The 23844-nt window shown below is 49.1% G+C and overlaps 2 protein-coding genes across 3 annotated transcripts in view; one reads left to right on the plus strand and one right to left on the minus strand.

Annotated features, from left to right (window-relative positions):
- The window catches only part of Mcph1 (microcephalin 1), a 191138-nt gene that overhangs the window by 48084 nt on the left and 119210 nt on the right, over positions 1 to 23844 (minus strand). The gene's annotated exons all lie outside the window — the stretch shown is intronic.
- Angpt2 (angiopoietin 2) overlaps positions 6886 to 23844 on the plus strand; it is a 51150-nt gene continuing 34191 nt past the window's right edge. Inside the window, exon 1 of the mRNA XM_026380548.2 lies at positions 6886 to 7698. Coding sequence (XP_026236333.2) covers positions 7411 to 7698 — 288 coding nt within the window. The 5' untranslated portion in view covers positions 6886 to 7410. The remainder of the gene's footprint in view (positions 7699 to 23844) is intronic.

The following is a 23844-nucleotide window of genomic DNA, read 5'->3' on the forward strand; positions in this document are numbered from 1 at the left end:
ATATGACAGCTCTGGTATCATTTCTCAAGAACTCCTTGGGGTGTGTGACCCACAATCAGGTGCAGGTTCCCACAGGGAGGCTGTTCCTACCAGGCCGGACAGAGGCAAGGGCACCCCAAAAGGAGGTCACGTGCTGTTTTTACCTCTCTGACATAATCTTACTTGTGTTGACCTTTAGGCAGGAGAGTTAATGTATCTTACTGTAAATAGCACACAGGGCATTTGAATTTCTCTTTTAAAAAGTGTTTCTCAATAATTAAGACAAAATTTTATAAATTTAGATTAAACAAAGATTAATTCAGATGGCATTAAGCTACTTTCAAGTGAAAATTCATTCTGTAAGGAGTAATGGCTGTGACAAAGAGGCTGGACACACATTTTTTCAGAAGTCACAAAAGCTGAATTTTCTACAACTCTGTTGATTTGCATTCAGAAACATTTAATGTAAAACTATAGCTATTAAACTCACTTCAAAAATCCCAAAGAAAATATGTCAGTCACAGGAAAGATCCTACTTGACTGAACTTAGGTCATGGGTAAAACAGTAATCGCTGACATCAATGGACTGAGAAGAATGTTTAGTATTTCTTTCTAGGGAGAAAACAGGAACCAAATTATTGGCAAAAATACTGTCAGGCTAATGCACTCATCCATTGTTTGAGAATTTCACCCACTGCCTTTGTAAATCTGTGACTTGTATCTTGACCTTTTTGGCATTTGTTTTTTTGATGAGAAGATAAAATATTCCATAAAAATATTAGGATGAAAACATTTAAAAATCAAACAGTATTTTGAGATAACTTTATACAACAGGATAATTATATAAACTAAAATATCCCTAAAAATTCAAGGAATTTGTGGTGCAATCTTACAAAAATAGTTATTTGGAGATTTCCCAAGTTTTTACAAAATAAAAAGTTCTTCCTTTCAAAGCCCATAAGGTTACATAGCACACACAGTGTGGCCCTAAGATAGGAGAGTGCTTTAGCAGATGCTAGGCTGGTTTACGGCTGTGCAAACTGTGAAAGATTTGAGACTCTTTTAAGTTTATTTAAAAAAAAAATCTTCCTATCTAAATATCATTTGGACATGGTTTCACAGCAAGCCCTGAGGACTTGGAATGAATGAGCACTCGGCACCTTTTCAGTTTAATCCAAACAAGAACGCAGGGCACCTGGAGTCCCAGGGCATGGATTCTCATGCCATCTGCCCTCCTCTTCTCCCAGTGTGCTGATAATTGGGGTGCATGTCCAATGACTCAGTGGCAGTGAGGGAGGTAACTGCGCTTGAGTCAGGGTCCTTCAACTGCGGAGGTCTCCAGCTGTCTGTGAGGGGACATGCTGCTGATGTGGGGACAGCTGTTTCCTGGCAAAGGAAGTGGCTCAACACATGGGGCAGAAGCTCTTTCCCTCCTTTGCCAGGCAGAGAGCGACTCATGCAAGCGCACAGTCCCTCCCGACTCACAAAGGTGGCTCTATGCATGACGATTTGCACACCAAATATCCAAACATACTGGGACAGCTACTTTGTGTCAACCCCCCCCCCCCACATATACCTACATATATTTAATTGCAACGAGAACAGGAAATTGTGCTAAGCTAAGCACTGCACTTCATTTGGGAAACTGCTTCTGTTCTAAAAGGCTCCTCAGAATCCTCTAGCTGTCAACATAGGATGAAGTCAAAAAGGCAAGGCAGAAAAGAACTGTAAAACCAGAAAAATCAAAGTATGGATGAGAAATGTGTGTAAAGCTGAACTGGTAGATTCAGACAGCACACCAAGTTCCAGGGGTCTGTCCTTGGCTAATCACTAATTCTTTGCTTCTGGGTCTGCATGAGCGAATTGGTTGCATACCCACATGATAGATGGTCATGGGTCTGCCATACTGACACAGGCTTGGTGAGTGTCCACACAAGACCCCACAGCTCCGACTCAGGTGACCAAAGGCCACAGAAGACTCTGGAAGTGAAATGGGGATGCATGTTTGGGCTGCAGAGAGGGCAGTCAGTACTAAGTGGTGCGTTTTGATTTGATCCTGCAGGCTGGGCTTTTCCATGTTGAAATCAGAGGGAAAATCATTGCTTTAAGTTCTCCTGAGATTCATCACCATTAAGGTACAGAAAGGCCCAGAACGCACTTGACTGGTGGAATCTCTCTGCGCCTCACACACCTCGCCTTCCTCCCCCCCCCCGTTACAAAAGCCGCCCCCGTGTTCCCGGAGGCCTGTGCGTCTCAGCTTTCCTTGTCTTCCTGTGGGCAGTAATGCCAAGGGGCTTTCCTGCGGTGCTCGTCTTGCACTCAGCCTCGGGGCACTGCAGCTCCTGGGCTTCCCTTCGGTCCAGCATGATGAGCAGCCCTGGGGAGCAGCACCCGTGGATGCACCTGCGTTCCTGCCCGTGGCTGTGGACTTCTAGTTCAACATGTGCCCCAACGGAACAGCCAGGGAGGCACCCAAAGGGATGGCCATGCTGGGGCTGCTTTTAGGAAGAAGGCTGGAGTAGACCTCACCCTCTCCTGAGCTGTCAGCTGTGGACGCCTCCCCGGTTCTCATTCCTTATTGCCCTCAACTCAGGGGGAAGGAATGGTGAAAATAACTTCTGACAACAGTTTTATGTTCAGTGAGCTTCCTGATGGTTTCTCCTCATGCTGAAGGCTAAGCTGCATATGTAAACATGTTGACTTTGTTTTGCCAATTTTATAGAGGCCAGGGGTAGGAAGGAGAGATGGCCAAGCTGTCTCTCAGCTGCCTTCCAGTGGTAGCATGCCAGGCGCCTGAGAGTCCCGAGTGTGCCCATCTGTCTGCGAAATAGAGCGTCCCAGTTTTATATTTTAGGGTAATTCAGCACCGATAGTTCCTCATATACCAACACGGCCCTTTCCAAAAGTTAAGATCATGCGGGGCCAAGTACGCTGTGCCAGTCACCACCCTGGGGTCCTGCTGGTGGCGACGACATGAGGAGAGTGGACTCTGTGTGGGTGAGGGTGAGGACAAGGGGCTGGCTCAGGACAGGAGGGGCTGCCCAGCCCTGTGGGAACCACTGTGCTCCAGGTCAGGGGCCAGTGGCCTGCATGGACGTAGGAGCCCTTTCCTGTACTTGCCAACAGGGCAGGGCTCTGGCAAAGCACAGCGCGTGAGCCTTGTCAGCAGGAAGGCAGCAGCAGCCCAGGCCCAGGCCAGGTGGGGGCCCACTTCCACCTGGTGGTCAGCACCCTACCCGGCTGAGTCCTGGATGTACGCTGGCTCCCTGGGTGTCAGCAGAGGCCACGTGGGTATGCTCACAAGTCGTTACTTGGCATCTATGGCTCAGGGAGCTGCTACCACTTTGTGCTGACTGGACGTTGCCTTTCTTGTTTGGTTTCCTGCTTCCAGTGACACCATTCAAATGGAACAAGACATTTGAGGGAGCCACACACTGCTCTGGGTGCCTCAGGGCCTTGAAGGGCTGTGGCCACTCTGACTCCAGGATCCAGAGAGCGGCGGGTCGATGGCTACATCAGCCTTGCTCCTGGGTGGCCAGAGGCTGCAGCCTGCAGGAGATCCTTGGCCAAACGGGATGAAGTAAAGCCAAGCGGCCAGTTGTGAGGTTCTGGGTAAAGCTGACCTCTTTCTTTCATGGGAGCACGTAATTGAGTCTTTTTGGTGCCATCAAACAGCTTAATGAGACCTTGAGAGAGTTCTACAGAGGATAGATGGAGCCTCTGAAGTTACAGCTGATAATATACAATACGGGGAGAAGACAAACATTATTAAAAAAACAAATAGCACCGCCACAGCTGTCCAGCAGAACTGTCAGAGGGGAAAAAGAGGCTGGGCAGGCGGCTTTGGGAAGCCTGGAACAACGTCCCTGGTTTCACATCTTCATCTGCCTTCGGCTGCTCTGCCAGCAAGTCACTCAAGAGTCCAGCAGGAGTGGAGATGCACAGGACCACAGCGAGGCCTCCCTCAGAGTGTGGAGAGATGTGGACTGAAGCCAGTGCCACCCCGGGCCCATGGAGAGCGGTGCCAGCAGCCACCGCTGGGGCATCTCCTAAGCAACGGAAGCAGGTGCCTCTATGGCCCCCAGATGGAAGGCGACCTGGACCCTCACTGCCCCCGCCTTCCTGCGGGGACTTCTGCGGGCCCTCCTCGGCACATAGGTGTGGCCCCTCGCTCCCCTGACGCAGTGTCTCTGGGCTCCTGCTGTGGCCTGGCACGTGAGCCTTGGCCCTTCCGGCACTTCCTCCTCCCGCTGCACCTCCCACCCGGCCTCAACAGGGCACTCTCTCTGGGCCTTTCTAAGCCCCCTTCCCTGGCCCGTCTGACCTGTCTGAAGCTGCAGGGCATCAGAGGGCTCTGCACTGAGCAGTGGCCCTAGAGATGCCATCCCAGCCCCCGGTGGACATCCTAGGCTCCGACTCACAGGTTGGCAAACGACAGCCCACAGCAGATTTTGTCTGTGAGCTATGAATAATTTTCACGTTCTTAAATGGTTGGAAAAAATCCAGAGAAGACTATTTCACGAAGGTGAAAATCACATGAAGTCCAGCTTTGGGATCAAGCTGTACTGTCCCCACTGCTCTTACTAAGTTCTGGCTAGTGGCTGCTTTGGGACTCGAGCCGAGAGCTGGTGACAGATGGGACGGCTAACAGAGCCTAAGAATCTACTCTCTGACCCTTCACAGGAATGGGTGTCAACTCCTGGTCTAACCAGAGCTTCCCTCCATCTCCAGTTCTAGTAACTTCTATTTAGGAATCCACAAAGAGCAGTTCCTTCCACGTTCTGGTCCTGGGGGCCTGGATCAGGACTGTGTCCACACTGACACCTGCAGGCCAGCTGTCCCCAGGAGCCTGTCACCTCTCTGCTGTCTGCACTCAGTCCCTGCTCTCCTCGCTCTGCGTTTACAGGTCTCGCTCCCTTGAGACACCAGGAGCTTCTTAGGTGAGAAGCTCAGAGGTGTGAGCATCCAGCCCCTGCCCTGGCAGCGCGTCTCACACAAACCTGGTGGATAGGCAGCACTTGGGGACCTCCTCCTGGGGCCTGTAGAACCACCCCATCTGCCTGGGAGACAACCGAATGAGTCTTAAAACACACGTGCAATTTAATACTTCACAACATGCTTCTTCAAACAGGCAAAAAATGTAGAAGAAAAAAATGTCTATGCTGTGCTACTGTTTCACACTGAATCAGAGAATTAGTTACAGTGTTTGAAGGTAGAAGAACTGATTTCCATTTCATAATAGTGCCTAGAAGGAAAGGAAACGAATACTCCTAAATGACATGTACTACTGCCTGTCACCTTAGCCTGGAAGGCTTTACGGGAGAGTGGCCTCTTTTTACAGATAGGGAAACTGAGGCTGGGAGGGGCTGAGCATCTGCTGAGGTACCTCGGCTCCCAGGCTTGTCTGAACACAAGGCACCTCCCTCGAGGGCTTGCTGACTGGAGGGATGACCTTCTCTGGTTTGGTCCTTTCCTGGGGACTATGCACCTGGATCTTGGTGAACTCAAACTCTTTCTTCTACCAACACAAACTCTGAACATGAATTCTGGCCTTTCTGAGCTTGAGAATGTTGGTAGTCTGGCGCCAAGGAACCCCTCCTCAGAAGACCTGAGGCCGAGATCTAGGGATGGCCTGACCACAGTGTGCTGCTCACATGAGAGAGAATCTGAGACACTGTAACAGAAACCTCTAACCTACAGGGATGAGAAAGTCACAGATGCTGACCACCATGTGGTAACCAGTCGCAGACACAGGAAAGGCTGTATTTTGGCAAGAGCATGGTGGAAAACTGACTTTTTACCCCTTGTCCAAGCTCATGGACCTAATGAATTCTGGCCACGGACCTCAGAATCAAAACCCCTGTTCTAAAGGTAAGAGTGAAGTCGGTCCAGTAATAGGATGGATTTTTTCAGAGTCTCCTGGAAACAGATCTCAGGAAAACGAAATTCACTGTATAAATTCCAGATTCACCTATGAATTAAAATCATAATTCTTCACTGCTCTGAAACCTGACCTTGGTAATGCAGACTGACCCTCAGCCATCACAGCTAGACGAGCTCTGCTACTTCCCCACTCAACTGGGAAATAAGTCCAGAACACTGAAACACAAACGGTCTCGAGCAAGGCTCGAGTACCCCAGTCTGGGAGCCAGCACTCTGCCCACCTTCAAGGACGGGGTTTCAGCTCCAAAGGAAGCGCCACACGGGGTGCAGAGCTGTGGAACTGAGCAGACAGTCTGGGAAGTCGGTTGGAGCTGCTGCTGCGTTTACAGATAAGGACGTTAGAACTCAATTCAAAAGGGGACATGATTGGTCGGAGTCCAACACCGTGTGAGACCAATTTAATTGATAATGCTATGAGATAACGAGATCTGGGCAGGTCTGGCTGTAAGAAAGTGGGAGGCTAGGTGCTCCTCTTAGCACACTTTTAAATTCTGATTTTCGACTGCAACTTAATACGAAGTAGTTAATCAGACCAGTATATTTTAAGTTTACTTTGAATACTTATGTGAATATTTTGTTTAAAAGAATAAACGTCAAGGCTCCCAAACTGATCTTTCTAACTGGAGTTAACAATGTCAAGCTAGTTTAAAATAAAAACTTTTCATAACTTAGCGAACAGTTCCAAAATTGAGCCGTACCAAGGAGACCGTTTCCCTCTGGAAAGGCAGTTTACAGGAGCCAAATGTCTTCCTCTTTATTTGTAATAACAAAAATAAACCGAAGTCCTGACATATTTGTAGTATTTTTATTCCTAAAGGAAAAAACAGGAACTTTCATTGTACTTTAAAATTAAAGTTACTACCTCAGATACTCTGCCAGCTGAGCCGGGAGAAGGAGCATCGTATCATAGGACAGCCCCACTTCTCTCGAGGAAATGCTCAGTCAGGGTGGTGCCTCCGCGGGCCCAGGGGTCCCACAGCTGGTCAGCGTTCCGACCCGAGGGCTTCTGCAGCCTGCGGTCCTGGTTGGACAGCGAGCATTACGCTCTGATTTTTCCTGCTGCCTGGCTAGTGACCCCCTACAGGAAGATAACGGGCGAGCCAGGAGGGCGGAGCCGCTTGCTGCACATGTCTGGCTGCTCTTATCAACTTATCATATAAGGAAAGGAAAGTGATTGATTCGGATAGTGACACTGTAGAACCAGGGAAAGAGAAACAAAGAGACATGAGAGCTGCTCTCTGAAGCCGGCACAGCCCTCTCGAGCGAGCAGGACTGCTCTGCCCACTGCGATCTGACAGTTTACTGCGTGCCCCGAGAGAAGTCAGCCCTGAAACCAAGCCTGCCGCTGGAAGGGAGGGACAGGCAGGCTGTCACTGACGGACTCGGCCATGCAGCACAGCCCTGCCTTTTAGACGGCAGCTCAGAGCTTTGGACTCCCATGCGTCTGGAAGTCTGCTGAACTGGTGGTTTACTACCCAAAGCAAGAGAATGTGGCAGATTGTTTTCTTTACTCTGGGCTGTGATCTCGTCTTGGCGGCAGCCTACAACAGCTTTCGGAAGGGTGTGGACAGCACTGGCAGAAAGCAGTACCAGGTCCAGCACGGGCCCTGCAGCTACACCTTCTTGCTGCCGGAGACGGACAGCTGCCGCTCTTCCTCCAGCCCCTACGTGTCCAATGCCGTGCAGAGGGATGCACCCCTGGACTACGACGACTCCGTGCACAGGCTGCAGGTGCTAGAGAACATCATGGAGAACAACACTCAGTGGCTGATGAAGGTAGGCAAACTGGGCTCCCTGAGCTTCGGGAGCTCTCGGGGCCAGAGCTTTGGCGAGGTGGTGACTAGCACCCTGAACAAAGGACCATCCCTCTTGTCCTGTGCCCGGTGGAGGGGGGGTAACGTGCCACAGGGCAGAAAGCGAAAGGGGTTATTTGAAAAGTGTGCCAGGACCCGTGTGGACGGTCTCTGGGGCTGGGAGCCTCCTAGAGTGGCAGCGGAAGTGCACTTCCCTGCAGACGCTGCAGGCTCTTCTGTCTGAGCAGCTGGAGCTCCCTGACACCCATTACCAGGACCTGCTCAGCGGGCGGCAGGCATGTGAGGGAGGCTGTGAGCTTGCAGCCCGGGGTCAGGAAAACGTGAGAATCATGTTAATAACTGATATGTAGCGGATGGACTCAAGTGCTTTACCAATTTCCTGAATTTCTTTATGAAAATAGATTGTGACTCCTGCTAAATGAGAGGAAATTCAATAAAGCAGACCTTGGTTTCCCAGAATCTCAGGGCTCGACCACTGCAGGCGTGTACTCTGACACAGGGACTAGCTTCCCAAGCACCCGAAGGCACAGTGGCCCTGTTCAGTTCCACTGCGGGCTCTGGGAGCTTCCCCACGTGGGACTGGAATGGGACGGGGTGACAGCCTGTTCTTCGGTGGCAGGGCTCCACCGCTTCACAGCCTTTTCTCAGAGCACGCGACCAAAATAAGATCCTGAAAGCTCTGTTTTTCTTTCACAAACGATCGTTTTCATACGAAACCCCAAGTGACCCTGGAATTTTCTTTATACGAACCATATGTATTCCAAAGGAAGTTTAAACAAAATATGTAAATAGTAGGTTAACGGTTAGACATTATAAAGATGACATTGCCTGGCAACGCGGACGCGGGAGAGGGTCATTATTTAAAGTCACATAAAAGCTTCTCAAAGTCGGTGGGCTTCCTGGACACTTCCTCCCAGAAGAGGGTGATTCTCTTGTCTTCCATTTCAGCACGGGCTCTGTGCTCTGGCACCCTGTCTGATCCCTGAGTAGGTGTGGGATCCTAATCTGTGTTTCTCATTAACTCCCCTACCTTCAGAGAGGAAGCCACTGACTCATGGCTCAGGCCAGGAGTCCAAATGAATGAATGTGCCCAGCCCCACTGCTATTGTGACAGAGGGGCTGTTCAACTGGAGAACAGAGACAACAGATGCAGAAAGGCTCCTCAGATAAAGACCTCAGCAGGGTCTGCTCCTGGGTGAATTCTCTGGTTTCTCTCCTTCTTGAAGATCACTGTGTGTGCTCTTTTTAAATCTTGTAAAACTCATCATGTGCAAATGATGACACTAAACATTGACGTATGCAGCAGCACAGGTCTCAACTTTGGAAGGCAAACTGGATCCTCGATGTCTGCTGACCTCTATTTCTTTGACTATGGCATGCTCACATTTAGTGACCTCTGATATCTACCATGGCCAAGTGAATTGTGCAGACAGCCCCAGAGTAGGGTAGGGGAGACACATGGAGCTAGTAAACACTGTAACCTGCCCAACTAGCAAGCCACCTGCTAAAATAAACAGTCACCAAATATAAAGAGAATGTTTTGTCAAAGGCAGGACGACTCAATCGTATTGGCTTGGTTAGGCCCAGGACAGTGTACCTGTGACCCTCTGAGAAGGTGCAGGCGTTTTTAAGGGCAAACCAGCCCCTTCTCTCAGGCCTTGGAGACACTGTTGAGACAGAACAGGAGGAGGCAGACTCTAGCAGGTGACCAACATCTCGTCCTTCCAGGGTGGATTAGTAAGAGTGTGAGCAGCAGTGCACGGGGATTTCCAAAGCCCTTGTTAGCTAGCCAGTGAGGTGTCAAGAGCGGCCTGCAGTTCCTCTTTTCCTAGGCTCTGCACCTGTTCCTGGGCCTTCCTGGGTGGTGTGCACCTGTTCCTGGGGCCTTCCCTGGGTGGTGGGCACCTGAGGCAATTTGGTCCCCACTCCGTGGTTTACAGGCTCCCAGCTTGGGAAGGAAAGCGAAAAACAAACACAAAACCTGCTTGGGATGGCTCAATGTAAACTCTCTGCTTGTTTTTCTCTCTGTGTTTTGGCACCTGTAATAATAAGCATGCTTTTCTGTCAAGGAAAAAAATAAGGTCCGAGGGAAATGATCGATAAGCCCCTAATTAAAGGACCCACCTCACACCTCACACCTATTTATAGATTCACACTGAAAGAAAAAGCACGACCCCCGTACATTTCATTGTTTCATATATTTTCTTTGGGGCTGTTTATTTTTTTATGGTCCCATATTTCCTTTCTTTCCCTGATAAACACTAAAAATAAGAGGCGTACACACACACTCAGGAAAAAAAAAAGCCACCAGAAAATCTTTATACGTTTAAGAGTTTAAAAACTTGCTAGGAAGGAAAATGAGACCAAGTTTCTGGTTAGTTTTAAGGCCACGGAGTAGTATTTCAGCTTCTGAGTGGGGAGCAGGCCCAGGAGCCAGGACAGACAGCTGTGTGCACACCATCGACAGCCCCCCGGCAGCCCAGCACGGCCAGGCAGAGGAGTGTCCAGCTGCAGGAGAGCCGGGAGCATGAATGGGAGGCAAGGGAGGGAGGCTCTTGCTCATGCTCAAGGGTAAGATAAATTCACCACAGTCCACCCAGCAGTCCCATTGCCCGGCCAGGGCCACAGGAGTCTGGCTTCCCCTGCAACTCTTCTGAACCTCTGTCCCAGTGATAGTAAACACAGTTCATAAAAAACCTCACAAATACCTTAGCAAAACACAGTGTAGTTGGCTAGGGGACCCAATGTATTTTTTTTTTTTCCGATAAGAGGAAATGTGAAAAGGAAATAAACAACTATTTCACGCTGATGAATGCCTTATATTTCATAAACAACTGCAAGCCCCACAATCATTTTAAAACAGAATGATGTGAAAAATAAAGCTAATGACTATTAAACTGATGTAAACATTTCCTTTGCTATATAAATTCTACTTCTTTTAAACAACATTAAGTGCAGGAGCTGTAAACTTGAATCACAATCTTTTTTTTTCTTTAAAAGTGATAATGTGGGCTGGGGTTGTGGCTTGGTGGTAGAGTGCTTGCCTAGCATATGTGAGGCACTGGGTTCAATTCTCTCTGTCTCTCTCTCTCTCTTTTTTTTTTTTTGTGGTGTTGGGGATTGAACCCAGAACCCTGTGCATGTGAGGCAAGCACTCTACCAACTGAGCTATATCCCAGCCACATGGGTTCAATTCTTAGCACCATATAAATAACTAGAATAAAGCTCCATTGACTTAAAAATATACTTAAAAAAAAGTTTTTTGATTTGTACTCTTTTAATAGGTATGAGAGCTACTGCTCAGGGGCAGGGCAGGTACAAATGCGTCATTGCCACCAGGGGGAGAAGTAAGGACAAGGGGCTCACAGAGGAATTCAGCCGCGCAGCCCCAGCCACCTGCCGAGAGGAGGGTGGTGCTCCATCAAGTGGGGTGTGAAACATTCCTTAGCTGTACATTCAAAAACTAGGACCAGCCCCCCCCGCCCCCCAAAAAGATCAAAAACGGAGCTGGGTTTATGAAGGGAAAGAGCCCATCACAGCCACAGTCAGGGCCTGCTGCAGTGCAGAGGGAAAACTCTGTCCTGGTCCCTCAGCTCCATCCCGAGTCGGGAAATGTGACTGTTTTCAGTATTACAAGCAAATTTTATGCATTCACGAGCCGATCAAACCTGCTATTCAAGATTGCAGGGAAAACAACTGTCATTATAGTAATCATACACCAATAAGATAGTAGGGGTGAAGAGAAAAGCTATATTTCAGTGTGACAAGGAAAAGTACAGTTGTTGACTACATATCTTACCCACGTGCTCATGCACTGCCTGAAGTGCAGAAGGTGCTTTCTATACATAATTGGAAGATAGAATAAATGTTTATTACATACAGTTTTACCCTCTGCTTATTAAACAAGGTTGTCTGACATTGGATCAATTACTTAGGCGTCATACTGGGGTAGAAGAATTGCCCAGAGTCTAGAACTAAGAAATGGATGTCCCTAATCTCTTTCTTCAGTGCATGCTCCATGTGGCCTTAATACGGAAGTCTGCTGACCTCAGTCAATGTGGTGCTTCTAGGCTGACAGGGGCTGCAACTAGAAGTTCACCTGGGCACTGGTTGCTGCACTTGGAAGCTGACAAGGGTACTGGCCTTGCCAGCGGTCACTGCACTCAGGCTGACCACAGGACTAACTCTAACCCATAGTAAACTGAAATCTTGTATATTTGTAACTAAAAAACAACACTTCAAACCAATCCCACCACCATATTGATATTTGAAAAAATATGAAAATGAGCTGATCAAACCCGCTATCAGCTAAGAAAAAAAAGAAGTCAAACTATGGAAACGGTAGAAAGTAGAAGGAGATTCTTTTTACCCTGATCTTTGGTCCCTCCCTTTGAGATGAGCACTCAGAGATTATGCCAGCCCTTTACTGTGACTGGAAATTGTATGGTTTTCCTCTTCTTAAAACACACACAATGGCATCATACCATGATCAGAATCTCTGTGGCTCTTAAGTGACCTAAAGAGAGGCTGGAAGAAATATTTTATTTAGAGAAAAAAGCAAAAATCAGAAGATGGAGGTAAAGGAGTCAGGAGGGGAGCAGCCACCTGTGACATGGTCAAACAAGCCGCAGAGGAGGGAAGCACTCGGGGGAGGGGAGGAAGGGGGGAGGAAGGGGGACTCCTGTCCTTATGCATCTGCCCGAGGAATGACAGCAGGACCTGGTGGCTCTGTGGACTTCCCGAGATGAGAGCAAGAGGGGCAGGCTGTCTGCAGAGCAGGTGTTCAGAGTTTGCAGAAAACGTGACTTTGTGGCGATGGCTCCTCAGCAGGCACACCCCCTGCCCATGCATGTTTCCTGTGTCCCTCACATGCCGGACCTTGACCCAGGCTTCCCGGGGCAGCCGTAGTCAGGTTAACAGGACCCTCCAGAGAGAGAGAACACCTATTTTCTCTTTCTGTCATTACTGGACAAGGAGGAGGTCCTCCTGCTTGCTAGAATTCGGACATAAAGACAGTTGCTCAACACCCTGGCCACACAGTCATCACCGAGTCACCATGGCCGTGGTGCTGGGGCGGGGCTGGCAATAGAAGGCAGTGACACTGCCTCTAATCAAAGCACCAGACACCCCTGCAACAGTCTGGGACCCCACACGGCCACGTTCTCAGCCGCCCTCGCACATGGCACGGTCAGACCCAGGCCCTGCGTGATTTTGCAGCCCTGTGCGGATCATCAGGGGAGGAAAACAAACACGGGGAAGCACGCGGGCCCTCCTGGGAGCAAGTGGCGACTGCCGTGGGTGGGGGGACACAGCGGCCTTCAGAGGAGTGGGAGTGGATGTGGACCTGTGCGGAGGCACGACACTGCTGAGCTCGTGACGCAAGCGAGTGAACACCCCAGACCCCATCCCTCCTGGGGTGTTTCTGCTTAGGGAAAGGAGCCTCGGAAGTCCACTTATTTGTTTAAGAAATATTTACTGAGGGCCTCTGCGTGTCCAGGCAGTGTTTACTCTAGGTGCCTGGGGTAAGTCAAGGGGGAAGAAAGTGCCCTCGACCCCTGCCTAGTAGGGACGTTGGCTCATGCACTGTCCTCAGAACATGCCATGGGGCAGGAGGTAGGCCCTGCCCAGGAGGGAGGAGAGGGAGAGGGCAGGCCATGGAGCGAGGGGGAGGGCGATGCTGACCCTTCGGTCCCTGCACTGAAGCCTCTTTTATGAAAGCAAAATCAACTGGAACTAATTCCAAGTGGCCATTTTTCCTGATTACTCAAGTAATATATGGCTATTGTAGAAAACCAAGTTTATAAAAAATGCACAAAATAGATATTTCATCTAATTCTACCATTCTGAAGTAACTACTCTTACTATCCGACGTGCACATGAATGCCTATACATAAGTACCTTAGAACATGCTGCATACACTACAATGCCAAGCACAGCTATCCCTATCCAACAACTTGTAAGTAAAAAAGCGAGCCGGAGAGGTTGAGCGACTTGGCCGACAACCCAGTCAGTAGGGGAGGGGATGCCCACCACGGGCAACCCCTGTCTTTGCACAAGATGGGTTCCAGGTGGCCTTTGCACTCTCAGCATCTGAGGCTGCTCAGAGAACAGTGCTGCTCTCCCAGGCAGATGGGTAAGACAGATCATCGCCCGATGTGAGGACACTGCAGACGCCGTGGCTGGGAAGACAGAAGCTGGGGGTGTCCCTACATAAAGTGATGACCACAAAGTCTGCCTTGTAGTTTGGGAGAGCAGACAAATCACCAGAGGACAGCCAAGAGAGCACAGATGGACATTCTCAGAAAGGCGCACCTCATCTCAGCCCTTTCTGGGAGTCCACAGAGTGGGGAATCCCAAATTTCAACACGATCCTGAGAGCCAGGCCAGCCACACTGCGGTGCAGAGTGCTGTGTGGACTCCCTTCCCCGTGTGACTGCGGAAGCCACTGGAAGCTCTCCCCATCCAGCATCCTACAGGGCCACGCTCCACAGACGGTCTTAACATCTAAAACGAAAAAGCAATGCCCAGGGGAAGGGCCGGGTGGAAGTGCAGAAGCCAAGAGCAATTCATGGAGGCGCTTTAGAACAAACCTCCCCACAGGACACCAGGACTAGGTGGCTGTCCTCTGAAAAGGAGGGAAGGAGCACTGTCCTCCCCGCTGCCATGGGGTATGCCAGCCCACTGTCTTTGAATTAATGTTTTAATTAAATATTTCCCCACAAAGTCACCTTTCTTTCATGTCCTAATCCCAGCTTGCACCAGGTGACAAAAGATGTGAAACCTATTAAAAATCTCCCGAGATGCAGATCTAATCCTGTTACCAGCTCCACTCCTTCCACCAGTAAAACCATTATCTTTTTGGTTCAATGAGAACTGATTAAAGCCCCTCCCAGCCCAGAAGGCTCCTCTGAGGGTAATTACTTTGCTCCAGAGTGAGCCCTGGTCTCCTTCTGAGAAAACCCTCTTGCTCTGCAAATTAACTTTGGAATCAGCTGATAATGCTACCAAGTATGGAGTCCATGTCCGGAATTTAGAAAGTGAACAGTGAAAACAAATTTGAAACACACAGTAAGAACACAGCCTGTCATTTTTGAATATACAATTTTATAATCTTCACGGAAAGCAGAGATGTTTTAAAGGGCAGTGCTGCTAAGACCAGAGGCGTGGGAGATGGGTTGCTGATGGTGCTGAGGAAGCCTCAGGAGGAAAAGGGGACTGTCTAGGTGCTGAGTGTCCAGTGCCTCTCCAGCCTTTGGAACAGATGCTGTCCACCATGAGCAGGAGGTGAGTGCCCGTCTCCCCAGTGCTCCATTTGGTCCCACTCCTCTGAGCAGCAGGTAGCACTCCTGGTCATGGGGTACACCGTCCCCGCACAAGGTCTGGCCAGGCAGTGGGTCTGGGGTAAGAGCCACCACCTGCGTGTCCTGAGGATTCCTGGGTGTTCCTGGGCACAGGCTCACACCTTAACTCACCATTCAGTGCGTCTCGCGGAACTTGCTATAAACTACAAAAGGGAGAACACTGCCACAAAAACGGTCTCTGCTGCACACATGACGAGAGGGTTGCCTTCCTCCTGGGACCGGCTGGATCGTCCCTGACAGGCACAGGCCGGCATTAGTCATGCACTGGAATAGAGCTGGGCAGCAACCACCGAGGCCTTGGAGACCACCAACGAAAAGAGAAGGAAGAGCGGATATCCCGAGATGTTGCAGGGGCCTGTCCGAGCCAGCCTCCGGAAGGCCAGACTGTAGCCCGGTGAAGTCCCCTCCCGCTGGGTGTGTGCACTGGCACCGAGCTCTGCCCTGCACTTGCCCTGCCCGCCACCACTGACTCTCTTCTTGCTCTTCGTTAGTGTTTCCCAGAATGTCATGCACGCCTGAAACCATGTAGCCAGGGGTCTTTCATACCGGGCGCTTTCACTTAGCTAATGTTTAGTTAATTGATTTTTAGAACTATTGATTGAACCCAGGGCTCTTTACCACCAAGCCACACTCCCAGCCCTATTTATTTATTTTTTATTTTGAGGCAGTGTCTAAGTTGCTGAGACTGACCTCAACCTTGTGATCCTCCGGTCTCAGCCTCCTGAGTGCTGGGATTCCAGCACCTGGCATAAATGATTGTTTTAAAAGCCAGAGTAACCATACAGTATTTGTTTAGTGAGCCCTTATCTTAACTAACCTAACTGGCTCAGACCACCATGATGCGTCTTCAGGAACAGAATGGTTTTCTTGCTCATGCCCTGACCTTGGATGACTGGAGTTTCCAGCAATACGGTGGGTGCCCAAGCATGCAGGGAACTGGGGAACTATAAGATGCTACAGACTGCAGGGCTATCATTAACTTCAACAACAATATCTGAAACACGCTCCTGTCCCTCTACTCGCTGTTACCAGGTTAGATGGCCTGGCTTCTGCCCCCTGTGAACCACACACTGTGGCAGCTCTGCCCTGGGCAGAAGGAATTCCCTGGCCACAGAGAACAGGGCCACTGCAAGTGTGCGTGAAATGTCTTTATTCCGCACACCACCTGACAGAAGGGCTCTCTGGAAGCACCACCCTCTAAAACTGCACACCAGATGGCACTTCCTCTGATCAGCCCGGCCTGGGCCTCAGGGCCTTACACTAAAGTGACCATACCCTGCTGTCAAAGGACTTGTATCACCCAGGGTTTCAGGAGTGGCCTGCAATGCTGGTCTCTGCATGTTCTGTTTTCTAGAAGGCAGGAACTCAGTTAAAGACAACCCCAGTCAGGGCATGAGCAAGAAAACCATTCTGTTCCTGAAGACCCACCCTGGTGGTCTGAGCCAGTTAGGTTAGTGAAGATAAGGGGTCACTAAACAAGCAGGCATTCAGGGGCAAAGCAGTCTATCTGCACCCTGGGTAGAAAAGATGGAGGATTCCTAAGAGGTGCCTCTTCCTCTGATTTTCTCTGGGCTAAAAGCATTTTCTTTGCCATTGGATTTCTGGAATCGACAGATGATATCAATTCTTGGTTATCTACTGGACAATCATAAACATTAGTCTGAAGATAACTGCAGGACTGAGTTTCACTAGACTATTTAGTGTTTGGAATCTTGAAAAATTTTTAGATATAGATGTAGCTTTAAACTTTCCTGAACAAAACTGGGCTTCTTAACGGGGAATCGTTGTTGCAAAAATGTTGCTAGGGATCACATTATGTTCTGCTGTGAACCATCGCAGTCCCACCACAAGCTGGTTATCTCTGCTTTATAGTAGGAATATTAGGGGTTTGATTGTGAAATTCCTTATTGTATTTAACTACCAATGAGTAGATTCTTCAGTCTTTCTTTAAAACGAACAGGGGCTGGGGTTGTGGCTCAGTGTAGAGTGCTCACCTCGCACATGCAGGGCACTGGGTTCTTTCCTCAGTACCACATAAATAAAATAAAGGTATTGTGTCCAACTACAACTAAAGAAAAAAAACCCAAAATATTCAAAAAACAAAACAAACAAATCTTGTGTGACTTTAACAGAACAGGTGCTAACAGGAATTCATAACAAGCATAGCTTTAAAAACGTGTACAGTGAAATGTTCTTAAAGAGCACAGATGGTTGGGATTAAAATACCGGGACACTCAGGAGCAGTCAAAACACTGTCCCCTCGAAGGACAACTGGCCGTTGTGTGATGTGAGATTGTCCATATTTCTGAATCCAAGCTTGCTTTTCCCTTTAGTAGGACAGTTTTTTAGCAGTCATTCGCTTGTCACATGCTGAGCCTGCTGCACTACAAAAGACGCTCCGCTGCGACATGCAGAATGGACAGTGGGCATGCTGCCCGCCCCTGCCCTCCTCACCCCCCCACTCCCACTATCAAGCAAGCAGCTCCCTGGTGAAGACATCTGATGGACAAAGGTACCCTCCTCCCTGGCACTCCATGCACTTGCTCTCCAAGGAGGTCCAGCTTTAAGTCAGCCGTGAGGTCAGCGGGCAGGGGGCTGGGCCTGGAGGTGACATTCTCACCTCCTCTGAAGCAGGATGGCTTGTGGCTCCTCACTGCAGGCCTGCACTACCCCCTGTTCACTGAAGTCCCAGGGGTTCTTGCAAAAAAGAGTCTGTTCATCATGGCTGAAGTCACCAGAGACCAGCAAAGGCCCCTCCCTGTGTGACCCACGGAGCGTGGTGATGGCAGGTGGCATTGATCAGGTGCCCACAGTGTGGCTGCCTTTTGTTTCCCCACAGCCGTGGAGGGCAGACGCTGTCTTTTCCCTTCACAGATGATGAAACTCAGCACAGGAGGTGGAAGGCACGGCCGACCAAACAATGAAGAAGTCTCTGTGTTTCAGGGCTTCTCAGGAGAAAGCGGGTTTTAAAAGACTCCAATAAGGAATCCGCATGTCTCAGGAGGGTCAGGAGAGAGAACAGGCCTCGCCTGCTTCCCAGGTCCTGCAGGTGTATTCTGCACACGCTGTCACCTGCAAGGCAGGTCTGTCACACCCACACATGATGTCACGTGCACGGCAGGTGTCACTGCGTAAACAAGGTGAGGAGACCACTCCTGGCAGGTGTCACCATCTTCACCCCGAGGAAGTCTGAAGAAGTGCTGGGACATTCAGTGATCCGCTGGGCCCAGGGGTGGCTGGCAGAAACTTAAACCCTGGGTAATGGCAGGCTCCACTCCCCTCCAGCTGGGCTTCTTCACTCTGGACCCAAGCCTGGAGCGAGAAGCAGAACCCTAGGTCCCCATGGAAGAGAGCTCCCCCCCCCCTCCAGGACAGGACATGCCCTGCAGCAAGGTGACAGGCAGTTAGCTCTGCGATGGCCGACCTGGGAGGTGTTCAGAGACTGGAGGGCTTCACACAGTAGCAAGTTAGCTGGCAGGAGGAAAGGTGGCCTCTAAGTCAGCACTGGAGGAACAGAGCATCCCTACTCCCCACGCTCGCTGTGGAAGCCACACCTGGCCTTCCTGTACTCTGTGCTGCTGCGCGAAACACAGCACATTCTTTTGAGAGATATGCCACACAGAGCAAAATTTACCCATCCCAAGCGCACAACACGACCAATGACCACCCAGCTCAGGACACACAGCAGATATGTCCAGCACCACCATGGCTCCCTGCCCCTCCACCCCACGTGTCCCTCCTCCACCGCTAGCCCTTCCTCTGCCCTCTACCACCCACCATAGGTTAATGAAGCTCAGTTCTGAATTTCATGTAATCGGAGCAAAACACCCCATATTCCTTGTGGCCTGTTTGATTATTTCTGCGGTTCATCCATGCTCTTGTGCATAGAAAACTGTGCTCTTTTTTGTTTCTGTTTGACTGAGTACAACACGTTCACACAGCCGTGTAGTGCTGTAGACAGGTGCCTTCTTTCAGGGAAGTCAGTACCTGGATATTTCTGAGTTGGCCACTCCAGGGACTGTTGGCCTGTACTGTTACGTCTTTGGGGTCTCTGCAGTTGGGTTGACTTGAAGCTTCCCTGAGTGAGGGGTTAAGTCTACCTTCCGACGAAACCTAGTCTTCAGAAAACATGCTGAGGAGGTGTCTTGGTGCCACTCCTGAGGTGCCCAGGAAGAGCCTTCAGGAGCACATCACTTCAGTGACTTCGAGTGTGGGAGGAACACGGTCAGTTCCCCTCGGGTGGCAGTGCAGAGTTAACAGGACGTTGAAGAAAGCGAACAGCGTCGACATTCAGTGGAACAGGAAGACGGGTAAGAGGGGAGCCTAGGCGTCCAGCAGTGGCTCCCTCCGCCTGGACATGTCACCTCTCCCCAGCACCTTCCTCTCCAGCACATCAGAGGGCTCATGACCACGACTGTCCAGGTTAGAGCCTGTGTCTATGAGCGCCAGGATTCTTCTTTATTTCAACTCATTCTACACAGGAGCATGCTTCAACGTGTGTGGCTTCTGGTCAGCAGTACGAATGTCCACGAGGTGTACTTTCCCTATTGCTCACAGTAGCTCCTTTCTCAAAGTTGGCCCCCGGATCTTGCTTCCTGGAAGTTACTGGAACCACGGAAACACACAGCAAAGGTGCCATGAAACCTCAAGAGCTACCCTCTGAAGGTGGCCCGGGTGGAGTTCCTGGCCGCTGGAGAACATGGTGGACACAGGATTCCAATCCTGACTGAGCTCTCACTGCTGTTTTGAGGAATTTCCCAGGCTAGCATGGACTATGGCCCCCAAGGCACTCAAGCTGCAGGGGCTCATGGTCGAGGGGTCCAGGGACCCGTGAGACGCCTGGACAGGGATGTAGGAAAGCCTCTGGGCCAGAACCTTCACTTAGGTTCTAACTTTGGCCTCCTGAAGTCAAAGTGCCCCAGAAGCCACCCCGGCAGAGGCCAAGATTCCACGGGAAGCAAATACCCATAATTTGGATCCCAGTGAGCGGCCAAACTCCAGTGTGGGTCCTTCTGCCAGGGGCTCAATGAAGATTCAGGACCACAAAGTTTAACCTGGCACTTGGACCACTTTAATTTGGAACTAAATTTCTACAGCTGAGGAAAGCTTTCAAGAGTTCAGTACCACCGATAAAACTGAACCGGCTTGTCGGAGTCAAGACCCAATTACAGAAGTGACCACAGTGAGCTCTGGTTTAAAAATGGGGGCAAGATGACTCATTCTGATTGAAACCAACCAACAAACCGAACAACAGGAGAAGGTCTACTACGGCAGTCTTCCTGGGCTCACCCCTCATTCCCATGAATGAGTCAGTCAGGGTGGGTATCCAGTGACTGGGGTCCCTGGGGTCCCTGCAGCGCTGAGAAGCACCCGTTTATGGGACTACAGGGGGCCCCTGAGGCGGCAGCAGACTGGGCCAGCCCTTCTGTGGGGCCCCTCACCTCCCTGACAAATAGAGAAAGAGCTCTGGAAAGGGTTTTTCCCCTTTCAGTTGTGGGTAGAAATTCAAGCATGCAGAAGAAAACCCGGTTCTGAATGGCATGCTTTTTATAACTCCTGGTGGTGGGGGAAAGAGGAATTTTCCACGAGCTTCCACTGGAATAGGCACGCATGCCAAGCCAGCAGGCTGGGGAGGGGGCAGGCCTCCAGAACTGAGCTAATTATGGGAAAATGATTCCAGGCCCTTGTACTTGTACCACAAGCATCTGGAGAACCACATTGAACATTTACTTCCCAAATTTCTGCGGTGTTCAAGTCAATTTGGCTTTTCTGTATAACTTAATGTTATAAAACTGGTTCATCTCAGAACAAGTGAGGAGGGTTAGCATGTGGACTGTAAATCACAAGCAGAACTGGACCTCAATACTTTGCAAGATGGGCACATATTCTATACTTCCTCCCTGCTCCAAATGCACCAGCCTGGGGGCAACCGCAGAGTTCCCTAGATAGAGCACATGCACGAGGCTCCTAGAGTGCTTCTACTGGAGGAGAGCCCCCTTACAAACCCCACCTGCCCCAAAGAGAATGAGTCAACCCATCTGTTTTCCTTAGTGATTTCAGAAGCTAGGGAAATACAGAAGTGCACATCTTAATGAAGGTCTTATGCAACTTAATAGTTCTTCTTCATTTTCTAGTCTTCCAATAAATATACAGACCATAAATACTACTATTAAAGACAGTATCTTGATTGGGGACAAGGACAGAAGGGAGAGTGGGCTGAGCTTCCTTTGTACCAAATTCGAGGTTTACAGTGTTCTCAAACCTTCTGAGCTCCCAGCACCCTGAACATCTATCTCATAGCACCTCTAGGCCAAAAGTGCCTAACAATTGCATTTGCTAAGAAGTCAGGTTCAAATGACTTAAATGTTCAGTAGTTACCTGGAAATAGGAGTACACATAATTAGAAAGGAAAATGTGATACTGTTTCTTAAGTAATCCCAGTAACTTGGGAAATGGAACAGACTGGCGTGTAGGCTTCTCAACAAACTTTGGAATCAGAGTTGAGACCTCCCTCCCTGCACCCCCCACCTTTATTTTATTTATTTATTTTTATTTTACGTGGTGCTGAGGATCAAACCTAGCTCCTTGCAGGTGCTAGGCGAGCACTCTACCGCTGAGCCCCAGCCCCCTCCCTCCTGCTTTCAAGCTCCATGATTTTCCTGTAGTGCTCGCTCTTTGCAACACCAACCGCGGGAAACCCAGCTTTTCAGGAGGTAAAATACAACAGTATAACTGTGAGCTGTTGTGCTCCCACTTCTCCCAGTGCTGACCGCTGCTGGGCATTGGTTTCTCTTGAGCATCGAAACCATCTCCCACCGGTGCTGTCAGCTTGCTGCAGGGACCTAGGGTGCCTCTGTACACAGCCTGGGAGCTGTGCTAATTTGTTTCACTAATTTTCAAGCTAACCCAGCAGAGCAAGCACCTACAGGCTGGTTGCTTTTTTGTTTGTTTTCCGAGAGAAACAAAGTTAAACAATGTGAAGCCAGTAGCTCCCATGGACTGAGCTGGGATTCTTTCCTAGCTGTTTAATTCCCACACCTGTGCTGCAATAAGGCCTCTATGACAGACTCCAAGACCACAGAAGTAACTTCCTCCCTAGCCAGACGCAACATGAAGAAAGCAATTTTATTCAGGTTTTTATACTGTTGCTCAAAAGTAAGAAATGCTGGCATGGAAGTACCTCAAAATAGAACTGAATTCCATTGATGCATGTATTTTGCGTTTCTCATAGTAACTCTGCACTGGTTCTGCTGGGTGCTGGGAAGAACGATATTCAGAGCACTCGAAGCCACTGCACTCCAACAAAATGCGAAACATGACTCAGACATTTATTTATTTATTATATATTTTTAGACTAATGGGAACTGCATGAATTCTTTCTTGGGCTTCCAAGAGCACATACCTTTTTATGCTTGATCCGGAAAGAATCATGTTTCAGAACATTAAATTACTAATTTACCTAACTGGATACTTTTAACCTTCTTTAGGGAGATGCAATGGTATAATCCACATTCTCTGCAGACAAGGACTTTAAAACGACTTTTCCAAAGTTCACTTTTTCAGGCATTATTTAGGTACGCAAAGATGAACAGTACAAAGACAAAATCACCCACTCTAACTAGGATTATGGATTCACAGTAAAAATTATCAAGCATTTCCTCTTAAAATATCTTTTTATTTATTTATTTTTTTTAAAAGAATGTCTTGGCACAGGCATCCAGATAACCTGTGGCCTTTTTTTTAAAAAAAAAATTTTAATTGTCAATGGACCTTTATTTTATTTATTTATATATGGTGCTAAGAATCGAATCCAGGGCCTCACACATGCTAGGCAAGGATTCTGCCTCTGAGCCACAACACTAGCCCCTAAAAATATTTTTTATTGAAATATAAAGCACAGGAGATGCATGGAGTATATAGATCTAAAGTCTACAATTGAATGAACTTCTAAAAATTGAATACACTCAGGTCACTGCTGCAAGATCAAGATAAACTGCATCTGAGGTGACCGCAGGCTCCCTCACTCCCCCAGACCTCCCACCCCACCATGGATATGGCTTATTCTGGAGCTTTATATGACCGAGATCATACAGGAAGAACTCTGTGTGTGGCTTTTGCTCTGCATGATATTTAATATCAACAACAACGTATGAGGTTATTTTTAGAAACTGAGTCCCTGGCATAAACACACCTGGCCAGTCCCCACGGAGAAACATTCACAAGCCAAAGCAAGGATCCAGGTGTAAGAACCAGTGAAACTGCTTACTCAGGAAGCTACTGAGCAAGTTCTACTGGAATCACACAACTGGCCCCCAACATTTAAAGTCCTCAAGGTTCCCATAGTTGGAGAGGTGTCGTGTATAGCAAGCAGAAGACAGAAGATTCTCCTGTGGCCCAGTGTGACTCTGAATGCCTTATCTGTGCCTTTCCTTAGATGAACTCCTCTTAGAATGCAGCTGTGTGAAGATTGCTTTAGGATGACTAGTGCTTTTGAAATAAAACAAGAGTGTTAAACTCCATTTGAATTTTATGGTCAAATTTTTTGTATCTAGTCCAATTTGTCACTGCATGAAAGAGGCGCCTCTCCTGATTTGATAGGCACACCACAGCCTTGAGCAGAAATTTGATAAACTGCCCCCTCACGCCAGTCAGAAACAAACCAAACCGCTCCGAGAGCTGAAATTCTGTAAGGAGCAGTGCAATGCAACACATATTTTGTGGTAAGGAGGTTTTGGAAGACACAATTA

The sequence above is a fragment of the Urocitellus parryii genome, chromosome 14, assembly GCF_045843805.1.
Source record: "Urocitellus parryii isolate mUroPar1 chromosome 14, mUroPar1.hap1, whole genome shotgun sequence".
Lineage (NCBI taxonomy): Eukaryota > Metazoa > Chordata > Mammalia > Rodentia > Sciuridae > Urocitellus > Urocitellus parryii.